This window comes from Trachypithecus francoisi, unplaced genomic scaffold, assembly GCF_009764315.1.
Source record: "Trachypithecus francoisi isolate TF-2019V2 unplaced genomic scaffold, Tfra_2.0 Lachesis_group6, whole genome shotgun sequence".
Lineage (NCBI taxonomy): Eukaryota > Metazoa > Chordata > Mammalia > Primates > Cercopithecidae > Trachypithecus > Trachypithecus francoisi.
This window is the reverse complement of record NW_022681471.1, coordinates 2002431-2020024: the sequence shown is the minus strand read 5'-3', so window position 1 is coordinate 2020024 and position 17594 is coordinate 2002431. Positions and strand designations below refer to the sequence as shown.

Genomic DNA, 17594 nt, shown 5'->3' with positions numbered 1-17594 from the left:
GGGATTTTAGGCCTCTTGGAGTGGGGACTTTTACATGTAGAAGGTCTTCAGTAAATACTGGTTGTAATGAATGCGTGTACAGAAGTGACTATAATGCTGTTTGAAGATTTTCTGTATTGTTTAACTTGTAGTTTTGTCAGGTGAGGAAATCTAGTGCCATATTCTATTCTTCATTTCCCCAAGTATAGTTGAGTCCATACTTCAGTCTGTTGGGGAGTTAATAATTGTCCTTGCAAGAGGCCTGGGCAATGTAGATATAATGGCAGTGCTCTCTTAACAGGACTGGGCTTTCATCTTTCAAGGCAGTGAATGAGAGACCCACTGTTCTTACCAGAGCAGGCAGGAAGCAAATGTGATCAGACTACAATCCTGGAGAGGGTGAAGGTGTGAAGGGGACATAGGAATGTTTGGGGGATGCCTAAAACCTGCACAGATGACGTGGTGAGCAGCAGACATTTTTCTAGATGGTTGCCTGACTCTCAAGTTCCTGATGGTGCACTGTCTTGCAACTGGTATCTTATTTTGTTATCTCACTCCTTGCTTTCACTGATTATGAAGCACCTGCAGGAAAGGGCTGTGGGCTTGACATGGAGTAAACCCTCAGTACCTTTTTGCTAGTGACTTGAATCTTGATTCATTTGGAAGGTGTCACACTGGGAAAAATGGATCATGGGATTCACTGAGTATACTTCTGAGACTTCTTGTGACTGCCAAGGCAAGCATGCAATTTACGCAGGCCGTTATCCTTAGCGTTTTGTAAGCACCTAGTTGGACTCCCAAGTTCAAAAAGAACTCAATTTAATCACAAAGTGTTTTATATAGGCCTCATTTTTTAATGAATAATATACAAAAGTATGTCAGAAGGTCAAAGATGCCTTAAAGATCATGAGATCAAGCTCTCTTTGGATAGATGAGCAAAGAGAAGCCCCAGGGGACAGGGGAGGGGTCAGTGCCTGAAAGCAAATCAGTGACAGAACAAGGAGTCACTTTCTTTCTGCACCATGCACTGCGATCTTACCACTTCATTAAAGTAAAACAAAATTAGTCATTTGCAGAGATATTCTTTTGTATTTAATAGGAAAAAATTGATAGCTAGATTTTCTTGCTTTACAGTTTGTCCTACAGAGTAAACTATTGTACAAGAAGAATAAATAGATTGTACCTAATGTTTTCTATTTATTTTGTTTCAGGTAAGTCTTCCCAGTGATCCAAGCTGTGTTGAAGAAATCTTGCGGGTGAGTTTAAACCTTTATTTTTGTGCCTTTTAATAATGAAGCAATCTATCTGCTTAAGCTGTTTAAAGTAATTACTGTTCTGTTTCAAGGAGTTTCATGATGGGGAATCCTGACATTCTACTTCAAGACCCTTCTGCTTATTCCAGTGGCCTCATTTCTTACCTGTCTTCTTTCCATTTTGTAATCAAGCTAGTTTTCTAATATCACTAAGCTTCTGCCCTATCCATTCCTACATCCTTCTCAGACACTCACCACCTTCTTTAGGAAACTTTCCCTGTTCAAGCACCATACCCTAAACCTTTGCCTTTTACCTTTCTGGGACCTCAACTCAGTCTCACTGCTGCCGCCCACTACGTGGAACATGGTTATCAACATTGATTGTGGCCTATAATGAGAGGAAGAGATGCGGGAGTGGGAGAGGAGGAGAAGATGAGAGACTTGAAAATGATAGCATGTTGTGGGAAGTGTTACTTATGGAAGTGAGTGTATGTGTGTGAATGCCTTGGGGGCAGAACAAAGTTGAAAGAGTGGCTATAATCTGTCCTGAAGTAAACAATTAAACCAAAAGAAGAAACCAAATTTAAGTGAGAAAAACATATCTGTCTACTGTCTCTGGCCATTGACATCATAAGGCAGTATGGAATCTCAAGAATAGGAGTCATGGTAATGAGCTCCTGTACTGGCTCTACCATTTGTCACTTCTATGACCTTGGACAGATTACTTTATCTCTCTGAATTTCCTTTCCTTGTCTGTAAAAGAGGACAATAATACCTGCCCTAACTCCCTTATAGGCTACCAAGTGGTATATAAATCCTTGTTATTGTAATAAATGATGACGAGTGTAGTCATGTAAAAACCATGAAGGCTTTCTATCTGGGAAAGAAAATAATCTGTGTGCCAGTAAAAACTCTGCATCCCCTTTCCTCAGTTACCAAAGTCACTCCAACTCCCTCTTGATCCCCCTCTCCCAGTAAATGCCTTCTCAGCAGCCCAGTGTTTGAAGCAAGCCCTGAGAAAATGCAGCCAAAGGAATAGTCAAGAGCCAAAAGCTGTTTACCATTGAATTGGCTTGCCACCCAGAGTATACCTGATGTGCACATTCGTGCACCTGTTTCAGCCCAAGAATATTGTTCTTAACTATTAAAGAGATGAGTGAGTCGTATCACTTTGATCAGTGATAAGACTATATGGATTAGGGCAGGGGTTTCCAATCCCAAGGCAATGGACTGGTACCATGTGTTCCTCATGAGAATGTAATGCCTTGATGATCTCAGGTGGAAGTTTTATCCAAAACCATCTCCCCACCCCTACTCCCACTCCCTACCCCCTCATCTATGGAAAAATTGTCTTTCATGAAACCAGTGCCTGGTGCTAAAAAGGTTGGGGACTGCTGGATGAGGGCTATGCTGACTACTTTGGTAAGATAAGAACCCAGCAACCCCTCAGTCATCTGTCTCAGGGGCCCGACGTTTTGGGTGGAGACGAGGCAGCTGTTATGAGTGCCACAAAAGGAATGCACACTGGGAACTCAGCTGCTTGCTCCTTTCCCATTGGGAAAATACATTCAATCCTTGCTCACTTGTCAACAGCCTTCCTTAACAGAAGGTAGTAACATTGGAAGAAATGTCTTACTCTGCTCTACATAGTAACCTTGTTATTCCTTTCTTCTCCGAGTCACAAGCATAAATAAACTCAGTGGCCTTTTTCTTAACTCCCAAAGGAATGCCACACATACCTCAAAATCTCTACCTAATTTGTCACAATTGAAATCACCTACTTAAAAGCAACCCGGCCCTGGTGCCTAGGTGGTTATGTGACTAAATGCAGGAAGGAGGGTGAACACCTGGCAGAGGCTGGCGACACCAGTCTCCTAAAGGAGCCACTTAGAGAAACAACAGAATTTCACTTACACATGGAAAGAAAAGAAGCAGGTTTCCTTAATAGGCTCACAAAAGATAACATGCTTTGAGAAAGTAACAAAAGTCCTTCTGTTATTCTTGAAAGAGAATCTAGAGAAATGTCTCTTTTTTGAAGGGCTATAGATTGTATAGAATTCTTTTTTTTTTTTTCTTCCCAACAACGCTGTTAATGAGTGGGCTTTCTTTTATTAAAGAATGAATGTTTCATTCCCCATGCTTCGAATAAAAATAAGCTTTCTGAATTTGCGTCCCCAATTTTATGACTAATTGTTAAATTTTTATAGACCACCTTGCTTGTCACAATAGAACATGCTTGTTGGGCTTTTTGTCTTAATTACACATTCATGTTCCTTTTGGTTTGAGGGCCTTAGAGGCCTGTGGCGGGTTCCACAGTAAATTTGTCACCTCATTCCCCATAAACCCCCTTCTTGGGGAAAAGTACATTTGCTCTTTCTCCCTACCTCTCCTGGCCATGTTCACTGGTTTTCAAACTAAGCAGAGGCCCAAACAAGGTCATCTCTCCTCACTGAGGGGAGCTATGCAGAGGAAGGAGCACTAGCCCCAGAGCGGAGGAGCTGGCTTCCGGTTGCTCATGAGATTCCCTTATTTCCTAGCTATGTTGCTTTTCAGTGTCTTCATCTAGAAGCATGAGCTAGTTATTACCCCCTCCACCTCTCTACCCACCTCCAATGAAGGAAAATTTAAATTATGCACATTGTTTGCATCTGCACCATGAAAATCTGAGTCCATTTGCTCTCCCATCTTTCCCACTTCCCTGATCCCCCTTTTTTCCCTCCACCACCTGGCAAGCAAACATATGCAAACCCACTTCATCTCACATGGAGACAGACTTCTTTTATTAACCAAATGCAACACAACCAGCCTTTCCCCACTCTCAGCCCCTCAATCCTCCAGGCTATGGAAATGGTTTCACCTTATGTGTTTTGTTATGGCCCCCTTTCTCAAAATGCTGTCCAAATTCAAGCCAGTTGGTTTTTCTTGAAAGCCCCTCTCACCATTCGTCTGACAATGTTCTCAGCACCCCTTCAGACCAGTGGGTCCACTTTTCTTTCTTTGCCCCCCGGGCAAAGTGCTATAATATGCTGGAGCCCACCTTGTCTGGTCTTCCAGCAATTTTCTTCTTGTCCTCATGCCTCTTAGATGCAATCAGATTACAACAGGCTAACTTGACCTGATGTGTCAACCTTATTTTCCTATAGCAGGTGACGGCTTTTCAAAGCACTTGAATCTCATTGTCTTATTTGGTCATAAGGAATAAGGTAGTTTCTTATTATCTCATGAAATCGAGGTCCAGAGAGGTTAAATGACCTGCAATCCAGGGTGGGTCTGGTATGGGGCAGAAGTAAAATAGTATCAGGCCTTTGTTTTCTAAATCTAGTGATCTTTGCACTACACCCAACTCTCAATCACCCTGTCACAAATCTAGAGTGAGAATCTCTGAATATTAAACAAAATTGCTTCAGACAGTAGCTGACATTTCCAGCAACTTTAAGGATACCAGCAAACCAACATAATTGGAACAGATCTTAGAAATTAATTCTTCCTTTTTGTCATTCTTTAATATTTTTGAATCTAATTTCAAATAATAATAAAACAATAGCAAATTTGCTTCTAATAATAAAAGAACTGATAATAGTAATGTGTTGTCTATTGCATGCCAGGCACAGTTCGTAAGCACATTATGTCTTTGAACCTTTACAACAACCCTCAAAAACTGTGTTATTAGTCATGCTTTACAGAATGGTAAAGAGTGAAAGTCAGAGAGGTGAAGTAATTTGCCCCAGGTCACAGTTTTCCAAATCTCTGACAAGAGTCATGCTATACGTTCTTCTGGTCCTGTCGGCTTATCTGAATCCATTCTTACTTAGCAACTTCCAGTCTGCTTTATGATTAACATTATAGTGGATTCAACCACCAATTCATTTCAGCTTCTGTTGTTTCCTCAATTTGTACAAATTCAGTTATGCCAGAATAATTTAAGTAGTTTTTTGAACAAACTAGAATTCATTGGCCTACAACACCTTTCCACCAAACTGATCTTCTCCCACAAAATGAGCCATACAAATTTAGATGTCTTTGCTCCTTTTCAAGCATATTATTGCTTATTATGAATTTTACAAATCAGAAACTTAAAAGCAGCAATCTGTGCAATGCATCCCAGCTTTTACACTTGCTTCCGTCAGCATGCTATTTACTCTTTAGAGTCAAGCTACCCTCACGTGTAAATGGAAATAAAAAATAATAACAACTCTGGCCACAGTGATGGCATTTTGCAGTAACATTCATCGATCATGTGAGGGATTCCTAGGCAGCTCATCTGTAGTAATATGGGCACCAGCAGCAGCTTCTTTTCTGAGCTCTATGGGGTTTTATGGATCCTAGCGTAATCATTTCTGGAAGAGTTAAGCCAAGGAGAGCAGCATGCTCTAAATGCTACTAGCTAAGGATGGATGCTCAATGATTATTTGTTCTGCAGTAGTATGATTTATTTGTTCATAGCAAGAATTTACTTTAAAAAATCAACAAACTATCAAATCCTTTCTGGAATCAAAAATGCAGATAGAGCATTTCTTTTAGATTTGATGCTGAACAGATTGTCTCTCCTAGCAAAGTACCTTCTGTAGTTGATAATTTCATAGGCAAACATCTGTAAGGGTAATTCAGTGTTTATGAGGGATGCTGAATTTGCTAGCTAGGATTTAGGGAACTTGATTTGATAAACTGTATCTTCTTACAGATTTCTTCCTGCCATATGGATCAGGTTGGTAAACACCTACTTGGCCACCTCTTTTTGATTACAGTATGATCTGTGTTTACAGCATTCTAAATTATGGCAATTCTACTTATTAGGCTTGTGTTTTGGTTAAAAGTTTTAGCATGGAAAAATTTACCAAATATTTACAGGGCAGTGCTTGTTATTTTATTTTTATTTTTTAACAGGGAAACAAATGAAAAAACCCATCTTGCAAGTAAGAAAAAAATGGATCAGGGAACAAAACTGGACAGATAATTATGTCTGAAAGGAAATTTTATTATATTGTCATGACTATGCAGCATAATCAAGCACCTTTCAGTAGAATTTCTTTTATAATTTAACCAATAATTAGGCAATTGATTTTATATCCTGTCAATACATTAATGTATAATAATGTTCAACTTGGATTCATGCAAAGCTTTTCTATATAGCTGTCTTAAATAAGAATCATTCTGGAATATTTCAGAAAACATGTAACTTATTTGGATATGGACTTTTAAAATTATAGTTTCTTGAAATGGTAATATAGTGTTCCACCCAGGAAAGACAATTCCTAAATATAATTTAGACTATAATTAATGTTAACATTGATGCAGTCAAATAAATGAACTAATGATTGTGCCTTTTGCTAATCTGATGACTAGTTCTTACCTAATGGCACTGGGAAATATGTACATTTGTCAGCAGGTGAAAATGCCCTTGACTGGGTAAATTATGTGCAGTATTACCTTTTCTGAAGCTAATTCAAAGCACTAATGGACTTAATACGTAGCATGCATATGTGAGGTGAGCTATTCATGGAACCAAATTAGCTCATAAGAGATATTATCCATTATATGCCTCCTAGTAATCATTTCCTCTTTTGTCAAACACAAACCAACCCAGAAGAAAGATGCTTAATTTAATTATAACATCTGTTATGTGAACAATGCAGGTAAGCCATCCAGTGTGCTTCCAAATGCACTTAGAACCTGTCAAGCAGTTTAAATATTTTTATGTGGAATCTAGGGGTTGCAGCTAGTATATGAGGTGAATTTTAAATGATTTTACAGACGTCATTGGGAAAGTGAGTAATATGAGTAATGAGGTGACTGGGCCAGTGAATCATGGGAACCTGTCAAACATGGGGAGATGTCAGGGAAGAGATGATGTCAAATAACAGTAACTTAGCAACCCAGCATTTAGCTGTCCAGAGAATGAGCAAGAGTAGCCCCTTTAAAATAGCTGAGTAAATATATCAGTTCCTATATATCTTAGGTATGCTATAAAAATAAGTCTGTTCTCTGTCAACCTGTTTCTTTTTGGGAATATGGTGATTTATGATTTTCTATTGAATTGGATGAAAGCAGGTGAGAATTTAGGCCATGTGTAGAATTTACACCTGCTTTCTGTATCTTGGGTGTACGGAGAGAGTAATGAAACAACGCATTGGTTTGCCAAAAAGCATTCTAAGCTTCTCTGAAAGAAGTAATCGCTTCCAACTGTTGTCTGAGAACGAGCATTTTTGTCCTAGCTTTGCTAGTGGTATTGGGCTGGGGGAAGGAGAAGTAATGGAAGGAAGTTAACCATTTCACCTGCATCTGTGTAAAGGTGAAACTCATGTCTCTGCAAAACACCTTGGGAAAGTAGCCTCTTGGAATCAATTTGGTAGGCATCTCCCAGTTTTGAAATGAAAGAAAGAAGGAAAGAATAAAACAAGGCTGGTCCCTTCTCTCATTTGACACCAGAAGCATTCAGGAGAATGAGAAAAATAAATTTAAACTCCATAATTGATGTAAACAAAGGGGATCCATAAGCCTGACTCACAATTTATTTTGTGAAGGTCAAACAGGGAAGAAGCCAATAAGTGATTCCCATAGTCTTGGATTTTTGGCATGGCAGATGAAAGAAACACTGATTTTCAGAATAAGTGGAACATGGTGAAAAGCAAAACCAATATTAGAATAATAAGAATGGATATTAAAGTTGGAGATTAGAGCTTCCATGGACCAAGTTTGGGACACAGTCTTGAGAAGTAGGGAAGGCAGGACTGAATGAGAAATTACATAAATGATACATATTTGTAGAAGGCACTTTGTTAGTGAGGCAAGGTGGATGAATGAGATGCTGCTTTTCTAGTAGCCTGCAGGGCTGATGTCTGTTGATAACAGAGAAGTAAAGGCTGAACACATTTGGGCACACAGCCTTGTATTCCAAAGAGAATTCCTGCTAGTCTGGAATTCAGCCACAGCCCTGACTGGTCCTGGAAGAACTCTTGACATGAAAAAAAAAAAAGTCATAAAAAAAGAATCACCACAAGATCTATGTAAAAAAAAATACACAAAAAGCATGTGAGAAAAGTGTACCAGAAAAACACATTGTTATGGAAAAATTAAAGCTGTGACCAACATAGTGGCATGAAACCATGAAGCAATTTTATCTCAAAAGACAAGAACAAAATCAGTGATACTATTAAAGATGCTATTTAACTTAAAGATGCTATTAAAAAGTAGATAAATCAAGAGGTGTGAATTAATGAATTATGAACAGAAAATCATTATAATTAATTAATTCAAGATCCTTTTCCCAAATAAAACAGTACTATAATAAAATAGATACTTGGTTACTTAACATCATCAAGAAGAAAAGGAAAACACTAATACATAAAACAAGAACTATTAAACAGAAATAATCTCAGATACAGAGGAAACTAAGAGAATAATGAGTAGCTATTTTCTCAGCTCTGTACAAATAAATATAAACAGTTGGATGAAATGGATGGTTTTTTTAGTGAAATGTAATTGGCAGAGATTAACTCCAGAAAAGACAGAAAATCTAAACAGGTTTATCGCCATCAATAAAATGAAGACTCTCCCCACCCCTTAACAAAAGCGTCACTCCCAGATGGGATTTCATGAGGAAATTAAACTAAACTTTCACAAAATATCACAGTATAACTTTTACACAACATAGAACAAAAAGAAAAAATTGCAAAGTACTTTTTAGAAAAGCCAACCTAGCTCTTATTTTGATACTAAAATCTGACAAAAATAGAACACAAAAAAGAAAATTACATAATAATATCATTTACAATTATTGTTGCAAAGCCCCTTAATGAAATACCAACAAACAGAATCAGACAGCACTGTAAAGGATATACAATATCACCAAATGGGTTTTATTCCAGGAGTATGAAACTGGTTCAGTGTTACAAAATCCATTTGTATAATGCCTTTTGCTAATAGAATAAAAAAAGAAAAATTACACAGTCATCTTCATATAGATGATAAAAGACACTTGACAAAACTGAACACACATTCTTGATAAAATAGAAATAAGTGGAAACATCTTTAATGTGATAGCATATATCCACCTTAACCCAAAGGCTAGTATCACATTTCATGGAGAAACTCTCAAAGCATTCTTATTATAGTCAAGAAAAAGACTAGATGTTCTTTATACCACTATCATTTTATATTTTTCTGGAGGTTAGCCAAGACAATTAAATATGTAAAGAATAAGAGGCATTAAAGTGAGAGATAATGCTTAAAATGGTTATTATTTGTACATTATACATATATTGTTTTCCTGGAAACTAGAAGCAAATTAACTAAAAACACTATCATGAATAATACACAAATTCAGCAAAGTTGCTGTGTGCAAAATAAATGTATGGCGATAAGTAGTCTTTACATATAAAGCAATCAACTATAAGATGTAATGGGCAAAAAAAATCCATTTACACCTTGTGAATTGATGTAACAAGAAATGTGTCAGAGCTATATAAACAAACTGAGTCACTATGAGAGATGCCAAAGAATACTTAAATAAAAAGGCACACAATTCCTGAATAGGAAGACAATGTCACAGACGTTTATGTTATCCCTAAGTTAATCTTGGATCCTTACCTCAAGCCATACAAAAACATTATTTCTAGATGTATTAAAGATTAAAAACAAAAACATAAAATATTAGAGATGTATATGGGAGATTTTAATTCACTTTTCATTATCAGGTCAAGTCTCAGAATTAGACGGCAGGGATAAGAAGCTGTCGGGGGAAAGTTCAGAGGTTAGAGGAGATTGGAGAATGAAAGAGTAATTGAAAGAGAGAGAAGTCTCTCACTCTAATGGAATATAGTAAGATTATGAGGCAACATCAAGGCTCCAGGTAATATTGAAGATATTATATTTGTACAGGTTCCAATCTGTAGATTGTATAATTTCCTCCAGCAGTGCTTATTTCATTACCCAGAGACCACTGGCTAATGGGTTGATGACAGCCTGGAGGCCTTAGAGAGGTTGAAAATTGCCCTGAATCATATATTCATATGGTTATGAAGCAGTTGACACAGAATTGGAACTCATGTTGGCCTGAATCCAAAGTACACACTAATAGTGTTACTACTTACCTAGCATTTTTTTGTACCTGGTACTGTTAGAAGAATTTCACATATAGTAACTCATATAATCACTGTATCAATGCCAAGAAGCAAGTACTATTATCATCCCCTTGTTAGATAATGATGTGGAAGTACTCTGGGCTTAAGTGACTTTCTAAGTTCAACAGCTAACCAGAGGCAGAGCCAAAATTTCAAACCAGGCAGTTTTTGGTGATTATGAATAATGTGGGTATTAATAATTGTGTACAGATTTTTGCATGAATACATGTTTTCATTTATCTTTGGAATATACCTAGGAGTGGGATTGTGGAGTCATGCGCTTAGAGTATGTTTATATTTATAAAAACCATACTAAATCGCTTTTAGAGTGGCTGTACCATTTTGTATTTACACCAGCCAAGTATGAAAGACCACTTACTCAGCATATACTTATTTCCCATTTGTATATCTTTTTTGATGAAGTGTCTGTTCAAATCATTTACTCATTTACTAAATCAGGTTGTCTGTTACTTTATAAATGAATCTTGAGAGTTTTTATTATTTCTGGACATAAGTCATTTGTCAGATATGTGATTTGCAAATATTTTCTCTCGGGCTGTGGCTTGTCTTTTCATTCTCTTGGTGATATCCTTCTAAGAACAAAATTTCTTAATTTTGATGAAATCCAATTTATCTTTGTTTCATGTTATGGGTTATTATTTTGTTGTCAAGTCTAAGAACTTCTGGGTTAATTCAAGGTCAAAAACATTATATCCCATGTTTTATTCTAAGAGTTTTATTTAAGACTTCATTTTGGATTAATTTTGATATGTGATGTGAGGTATAGGTTGAGATTTACATTGCTCATTGTGTTCCAGCACCATTTATTGAAAAGATTGTATTTAATCTTTCTCCATTGAATTGCTTTTGCATTTTTGTAAAAAGTCAATTGACCATATTTGTGTGGGTCTATTTCTGGACTCTCCAGTCTCTTCTACTTGTCTTTGTCCTTGACCTTTCACCAATACGATAATGTCTTAATTTCTGTAGATACTGTAAGTCTGAAAATAACATAATGTGAATCTTCCAACTTTGTTCTTTTCCTAAAATGGTTTAGCTATTCTAGTTCCTTTTCCTTTCCATATGAATTTTGGATATATCATTTATGTTTATAAAGAATTCTGCTTAAATGTTGGTTACTATTGCCTTACATCTATAAATCAATTTTGAGGGAATTAATACCTTTACTGTGTTGCATCTTTCATCTCATGGATGTGGTCAATGTGCCTCTCCATTTATTTAGGTTGGCTACTCTATTTTTATGGGGACACTGGTAATCTATAATTCCACTTTAGAGAATTCATGCTATGAGAAAAATCCAAGCTCCTAGAAAAGCTATGTGAACAAAATTATTCATTACATGATTCTTTGTAATAGCAAAAAATGCTACTATATATCTAACAATAGGAGAATAGTTAAGCAAACTCAGATTTATACATTCAAAATCATAATCAACCATTAAAAACATGGCTTTGCTGATGATGTACAACATGAGGAAAAACTATGAGATAATGTTAAGTGAAATAACCAGAATATAACATTTTATGTTCTTAAGTATTATATCAGTATAAAAATATGACTAAAAAGAAACTGAAGGAAAATATTTTGAAATGATAGTTCTTATTTTGTTAGAGTTAGAATTATGGGTGAATTTCTTCTTTTTTATATTTTCTCAATTTCTATAATTTATATTACTTTCCTAAAAATATTTAAGAAACAATTTACTCATGTAACAAACATGCATGTTTACTCCCTGAACTTAAATAAAAATGAAAAAACAATTTAAGAGGTATGTTGCTGAACTAAAATGCACTTAGCAAAGAGTATCCAGGATAGTGGGTAGTCTCCAAACTAGAATGTCTAAAGAGATAAACAGTAGAAAATTGAACTAGAAGAGGGAGCAAGCTGTGGCTACCTGAGAGACTACCCTGTGGAAGAAAGAGGCTCAGAGGCTGCATTTGAGATAGAAGGCCTCAAATGGTGGAATCCAACTTTTGAGGGGCACTTATAGAGGGATAAGTATTAGGGCAATAAAAACAAGAATGTTCTGGGGTTTGGGGCATCATGGTTAAGACAGTAGAGCTCGGCTCTTCTCACTTGCTGAATGTTTTTGGGTAAATTAACATTTTTGTACCTCATTTACAAAAGTGTGATAATATGCCCTAATTCTCAGAATTATAGGGACAATTACATTACATGATGCATATGAAACCTCTAGAATAGTGCTTGGAGCACTCAATTAGGTCTTTCCTTTCTCCCCTGTTCTAATTGGTAGATCTGTCCAAGGATAGAAGGAGGTGAGGTCTTTGTCACGGAAAGTGTTCAAATAGAGGCACTGTGCTCCCCCAGTACGTAGAGGATAAACTTCCAAACCCAGATCTTGGCAGTCAGAGTCCTTCCTTTATGTCACCACCCATGCCTACCTCACTAATTGCCAGTTATTCCAACTGTGTGCCCTTTTCCACATCCATTGCAGACTTCTCCCCCTTTATCAAATGTGCCATCTCCTCTGCCTCTGTGTGTTGCCTCCTCCCTCTGCCTGCGATCTCATCCATTCCTGTCTGGGGACCTCCTATTTACACCATGTAAGATCCACCACACAGATCATAGATATTAATGAATTAATTTCTCTATCTGTCTTCTAAGTCCCCATAGCAATTTTTATATACCTACACTTGCCTTTGTATGTGTGTATGTTGGGGAGTTGCCTGTTACGGCAGAATGTGAGGTCCATTAGGGCATAGTCTGTGTGGAAATCCTTACTCTGTCTGTTTGGCCAATTACAGAAGGCACCCCCACATACATGCACACAAAGGTGACAGGTGTAGGTGCATAAAAAGTGCATAGATTAAATGCAGTGTGTTTATTAAATGACTTAAATTTGTAGAGGAGTGGTTAGAGAAAATGACCTCATAGTGTTATTTCCACCCAAGGTACAATAATGATTTGATTTTCCATGAAAAGTAAATTACAAGTTAATAAGCAGATAATAGTGCTTACTGAGAAGAATAATTATACAAATATTAGGCATTTTAATGACTCCATTTCTTATTTCTCCAAATGATATATTATCACCATTGTGTGCTTTTTCCACTGCCAATTTCTTTTTAAGAAGGGCAAACTGCCAAATGCAACTCCAATCATTTACATGTGTCTGGATTCTTGGAAACTTGACTACCCTATGTTCTCCTACAAATGGACCTTGAAAGCTTCCTTGGAGGTTGTAGCAGGGAAGCCCAGCAGCTCCTATACCTTTGACCTAAGAAGGGTTCTTCTCTATAGAGAAGCAGTGGTAAGAGGGAGAAATGACACCCATCTAGCCAGCCAGTCAGTTGAATCAATCCTGACGTTCAGTGGGGTAACAGATGTCGCAGCCAGATAGTCATCACATCCTCAATTGACAATTACTATTTAATATATATAGTCCATTTTTAATATTGTTCCTCAAAATACAATAATGCTGGCATTATCAATTTAAACAAGGTACTGAATAAAGGCAGGGCCCCACATGCTACTACAATGGGAGAGATTTTCAAATCTGTCAAATAATGTTTTGGCGCCATTCACTGTGCTTATTATCACTGTGATCACAAGAAAAGAGCTTCCGGCCAGGCGCGGTGGCTCAAGCCTGTAATCCCAGCACTTTGGGAGGCCGAGATGGGCGGATCACAAGGTCAGGAGATCGAGACCATCCTGGCTGACACGGTGAAACCCCGTCTCTACTAAAAATATAGAAAACTAGCCGGGCGAGGTGGCGGCGCCTGTAGTCCCAGCTACTCGGGAGGCTGAGGCAGGAGAATGGCGTGAACCCGGGAGGCGGAGCTTGCAGTGAGCTGAGATCCGGCCACTGCACTCCAGCCTGGGTGACAGAGCGAGACTCCGTCTCAAAAAAAAAAAAAAAGAAAAAGAAAAAAAAAAAGAAAAGAGCTTCCACAAGATGTGTTTTCTTCTCTAGAGTGATTCCTCCAGGGTGTGTGTGTGTGTGTGTGTGTGTGTGGCTGATAACCTGTATGTTGATAACCTGTATGTTGCTTCCATTAAACACTCGTTTCCCCAAAGCCCCTTCATTATTGGAATGACACACTAACACGAACAGACTCATCCTGCTCTTTTCCTGGCAACATGTTAACTGGAAATTGCAGAATCATAAAATAAATAACTAAGGCCAATCTAAAACTAAGATGTAAAAACAGCATCCTGGCTGTCTGGGCCTCTGATTATTTTCTATTCAACTCCCTTAGTACTTCTCAGGACCTGTTGGGTTTAGAGGACACCTGAAAAACTAGTCCATACTCCAACTTTGCAGCCTCCTCGCTGCTCTTTAATCCTGGAGCCCCCAGCACATCCTCACACCCCTAGTGCTTTTGATGCAAAAGTGAATGGCAGTTCTGACACCTGGAGAGTCCACCCCGATATTGTTAGAGCCTGGTCTGCTTCTGTCCTATGTTACAGAGTGGAGACCATGCAGCATTGGCCTTTGAAAGAACTGGGATTAAGATGAAAACAATGTGCCAGTGACATTGGACTGGACATCAAAGGACCTCAAAGCTAATTCTGACCCTGCCACTACCTTATTCTGTGACCCTTGGCTAGTCTCTTAACCATTGTGTGCTTCAGGTTCTCCATCTGTAAAGTGTTGAATTTTTTCCACTCTCCAGTACAGAAACACCAACCACATGTGGCTGGCCATTTGAATTTAAATTAATTAAATTTTAATAAAATAAATGTTCAGTTCCTCATCCATTTCAAGTTCTCATTAGCGACATGTGGCCAGTGTTTGCCATATTAGACAACACAAAACTCAACATTTCCATCACTGTAGAAAGATACAGTGAACAGAACTGCCCCAGATATCTCTTCAGATTTGCTCTAGGTTTTTATTCTGAGTTTTACTATCAAATAAAACCAAATATTGTTTTACCTTCTGGGCTGTGTATTCTAGACTGTGTTTAGAGTATATCTGACTAATTTATTTCCTCCTGAGTCTTATATACAATACATTAATCAAATTCAACTCTAGTTCTGAGCAGTGCCCCTACTATATAAGACAGAACAAAAAATAAGGCTGAGTAGATAGAAAGAGATAAAGCAAGTATTCCCACAAAAGAGAGAAGACGAGAGAAGTTTCAGGCATACACCTGGTTTGTTGGGCAATGCAGGGACCCATGTACTCCTAATTCAGGCCTCAGGCAAAGTGTCTTTCCCTGTGTTTGATAAGATTAATAATGCTTTCATCCCTAGGCTCTGGAAATAAAAGGGTACCTCAGGCCCTTGAATGGCCCTTTTAGGAGAGAAATGGTGCTATAAAAACCCAGGACTTGATTCATATTTGCTTCCTCTCTCTTCTCTCTTCCTCTCTCACTCTCTCTTTCCTGCACTCTTCAACGTTTCCATCTCTTTAGACATCCACCTAAGGTGCATCATTAAAGAAAGTACCACAGCAGCACTTGGACAACTCCAGTGACTTTAATTGTCCCAGTTCCTCATAAAGGGAAGTTGCTTACCTACACCTTGCTATAGTGCAGGGGCTTGAGATCTGGATTATTAACATTAAAATGGACTGAGTCATGAGAAAAGCCATTCATTGTACAAACTTTCAGTTATGTAGGGTAAATAAGTTCTGAAGATATACTGTATTATATACTCAAAATTTACTGAAAGAGTAGATCTTAAATGTTCTCGTAACATTTAAGCAACAAATAAATGTAGCTATGTGAGTTGGTGGATATATTAATTAGCTTCATTGTGGCAATCATGTTACAATGTATGTATACATCAAAACCTCATGTTGTATACCATAAATATATATTAATAATTTCTTTTGTCAGTTATACCTCCATAAAGCTGGAGAATAAACAGCTATTAATTAGAATGCATCATGGTGACAAGGGAAATTTAATAAATTTGTGCCTCTCCTTAGAGATCGGCTTATTTTTACTGACTTGCCATTTGGGTTTTGTGACCGTCACACTTGCCATTGGTTTGTATGTGGCATGAGTAAGGGCAGTGGTTTGAAAACAATTATAAGTTGGGTTCTGTGGTTCATGCATGTAATCCCAGCACTTTGGGAGGCTGAGGTGAGAGGATTGCTTGAGAACAGGAGTTCAAGACCAGCCTGGGGCAACAAAATGAGACTCATATGTCTATAAAAATAATTAGCTAGGTGTGTTGGTGCACACCTGTAGTCTCAGCTACATGGGGAGGCTGAGGTAGGAGGATTGCTTGAGCCCAGGAGTTGGAGGCTGCAGTGAGCCATGATCACACCATTGCACACCACTCACTCTGAGGTGACAGAGTGAGACCTCATCTCTAAAACCACACACATACCCACTTACACACACACACACACACACACACGCACAAAATGATGATATTGTACTTCTTTTAACCACCAAATTATAATGGATATCCAGAAAGGTGAGGGAGCCTTGTTCCTGCTACACGATTGGAGTGTTCCCTTTTAGAAAACCTGTCCTATGGAGCATGGTGGTGCCCAAAGCCTAGAGCTCAAAGCCAGACACCTGGGCAGAGGTTCTTGAGCTGCATGGCATTTTCTCCAAAACTCAGTTATCTGACCTATGAAATGAGAACAAGAAAAACTACTCCTCTGTATTATTGAGTGGATTAAATTTGGTAACATAAATGAAACAGTGAATTCTAACCCCCAAATACATACAAGCTCCTATTGGATTGTTATTATGACTCTTCTTGTTATTCATAAATTCCAAATATTTTCAAAGTGTAACTTTGAATTTCATATTTCAACCCTTCACAGACTCTCTATCTGATTTGGCCAAGGAGCTTCAATTGCCCCTGTGATTTTCTTGAATATTAAATAAGTAAGCTCCTTTCATGTCTTTAATAAAGTGTTTTTTTTTTTCATTTTTGACCACTCCATAGTTCATAAGGCACGTTGCAGCTTTTCAAATTGTCAAATTTGTTTAATTAGCCCAGAGACCCTGCCAGGTTGGTTTTTGTCAGCTGTATAGCAGTCTCTGTGGGTGGCTTGCAAATCTCTGACCAGGGTTTTGGGGTTTTTTAAGTCATTTTACACATTTCTTTCCTTCTTTAATACGAATGAAGGAGAGACTAGATGAGCAGGAGGCAGTGGTGGGGGTGGGAGTAGGAGAGCAACGTGCTGCGGCACTGGTTGGCAAACTGGCTTTTGGACAAGAGTTACAAATTGATTACAAGTAACAGCTGGAATCCCAGGCCTGAGACATCCATGTTTATGTGTGTGTTG

The 17594-nt window shown here is 38.0% G+C and overlaps 1 protein-coding gene across 1 annotated transcript in view; it reads left to right on the top strand.

Annotated features, from left to right (window-relative positions):
• Positions 1 to 17594, top strand: part of AFF2 (AF4/FMR2 family member 2) — a 504395-nt gene that overhangs the window by 313664 nt on the left and 173137 nt on the right. The window contains exon 4 of the mRNA XM_033200831.1: positions 1191 to 1235. Within this exon, the coding sequence (XP_033056722.1) occupies positions 1191 to 1235 (45 nt within the window). The remainder of the gene's footprint in view (positions 1 to 1190; positions 1236 to 17594) is intronic.